This window comes from Bison bison, unplaced genomic scaffold (assembly GCF_000754665.1).
Source record: "Bison bison bison isolate TAMUID 2011002044 unplaced genomic scaffold, Bison_UMD1.0 scf7180017864516, whole genome shotgun sequence".
In the NCBI taxonomy this organism is placed as follows: domain Eukaryota; kingdom Metazoa; phylum Chordata; class Mammalia; order Artiodactyla; family Bovidae; genus Bison; species Bison bison.
In genome coordinates this window covers 2,707,247-2,709,309 of record NW_011495069.1, presented here as the reverse complement: position 1 = coordinate 2,709,309, position 2,063 = coordinate 2,707,247, and the positions used below count along the sequence as shown (strand labels likewise).

General features: G+C 62.9%; 1 protein-coding gene across 1 annotated transcript in view; it reads left to right on the top strand.

Annotated features, from left to right (window-relative positions):
- Positions 1-1,627, top strand: part of PLA2G2E (phospholipase A2, group IIE) — a 3,557-nt gene extending 1,930 nt beyond the window's left edge. The window contains exon 4 of the mRNA XM_010829946.1: positions 1,485-1,627. Within this exon, the coding sequence (XP_010828248.1) occupies positions 1,485-1,627 (143 nt within the window). The remainder of the gene's footprint in view (positions 1-1,484) is intronic.
- The last annotated feature ends 436 nt before the right edge of the window (positions 1,628-2,063 follow it).

Genomic DNA, 2,063 nt, shown 5'->3' with positions numbered 1-2,063 from the left:
GCCACTAGGGGCACGGCCCCAGGACAGGGCCTCGAGGGCGGAGCCCCAGACCCAGAGGCTGGAGCTCGGATGGGGGACCACAGACCCCCAAAGGCTGACCCACCACACCGGGGCGCCTCCTCGCCAGGCCCCATGCCCACTTGGACCAGTTAGCCTTCTCCTCTGCTCCCCAGCCTGGGGAAACAGCTGGACCCGAATCAGTGTAAAGGGCTCCATGCAGCCCAGCCCCATGAAGGGAACTCACATCGGAGAACCAAAGGTTCTTCTTCCTGCCGCAAAGCCAGGAGTAGCCTGGAAGGCGGAGGGCAGGCCTGGAGCTGGAAGGACACAGCACAAGGGGGCTGGGAGGGTCAAAGAAGACTCAGATCTCTGGGGTCTGTCCTGGGGGCGGGGCGGGACAAGAAACAGAGCTGCGGGAGGCAGGCTGGGCTCCAAGTGTCCTGTTGCCACCGCCATCCACTCAGCAAAGTGGCTTTAGCAGGTAATGAGCTCCCCACCACGGGGAGTTCATGCAAGGCTGGGAAGCCACCTGTTGGGGACAGCGCTGAGACGGTGAGTGAAGGGAGGGGTCAGGTGAATGGGACACAGGTTCAGGGAGTCCCCTCCCCGCCATGTGACTCTGGGCAAGGAATAGAACCCTTCCTATTTCTTCATCTGTAAAAGGGAGACCTAACCTCACACTTGCCAGCTTAGCCCAGCTCCTGGGAGCTGACATAGCTGTTAAGCCCCTGCCAAATCTGAGTTCTGGGGAAAGAGCAGGGGAGAGCAGAACCCGGATGGGAAATGAGGCTGACCTTCACGAGGGACCCTGAGGAAGCCGGACATGTCTGAGCTGGGGGATGTCTTCGTGGGGACAAAAAGGAGCCAGAGCCCCTGAGGACACACAGAGGCGATGGAGGCAAGAGGAGGCTTTGGGGCCCCTGGAGCCCACAGAGCTGATGCCCGCCCCACTCCCCAGGCTGGGTGTGGGCGCGCGTGGAGGGGGAGCCCTGAGATAAATGGTGGAAAAACGGGCTCCATCCCCGCTGAGGGAGGCAGGCGCAGGCCCCAGCTCCAGGCCCTCCGGGGCACGCCCAGGTCACCCGGGGTCGAGCTGCTGCCATTCAGTAGTTTTCCTCTCTGGTTCACGGCTGCCGGCGCCACTAGCAATCCATTACGTGGGAGAAGGGTCGCCCAGAAACACAGCCCTCCCTGGGCTGGGACAGGTGGTCTCCCCGTGGGGAAGGAGCTTAGGGCAGTGGAGTGGGTTTGGGAGAGGAAGGGACAGCAAGGACAAATCTCCAGGCTTCCAGCATCCCTGGCCCCAGCAGGGCCTCAGCACCCTGCCCGTTCTCTCACCCAACCCTGGAGCATCCCCCCGGAGCATCCCCCTGGTGAGCGTGGGCTTCCGGGCAGAGAACGTGGACCCCAGCACGCTCCCCTGCACATGGCTGGGAGTGGCGGGCCCAAGGTTCCCGGGCCCTGACTGCCCACATCCCATCCAGCCGGCAGAACCAGCTGCCAGCGACAGACCTGCGAGTGTGACAAGAAGGCCGCGCTCTGCTTTCGCCGCAACCTGGGCACCTACAACCGCAAATACGCCCATTACCCCAACAAGCTGTGCACTGGGCCCACCCCGCCCTGCTAAGGGTGCGCTCTGCCTCCCGCTGAGGCCTCCAGCTGCCGGGGCCCCAGGCCTCGGGAGGGTTAGCACCAAAGGCTCTCCCGCCAGAAAACTCCTTTCCCGTAAGCCCATCCTTCCCTGAGAGGCCCCAGACTCAGCCCTGGACCGTCCCTGGCCTCCCTGGCCACAGCGCCCTCAAAAAGAGCCACACCGGGGGCAGAGGGCTCCTGGAACACCCAGAAGATTCCACAACCCGTCCCCTGGGATCTCAGTCCCCTCTTCTGATATGTGAATAATGTTTGCCCAGGATTCTAACACTGGCCCTCAGATTGTGTCGCAGGGTTCATCAGTCTCCGGTTTCACTCACGCCTTTGTTTCTCGAGCACCCAGAAATGTGCTAAGCACGGGGACATAGCGTGGGTCTGGCTCGGGTGGCCCCTGCATGCAGCTCCAACACTCT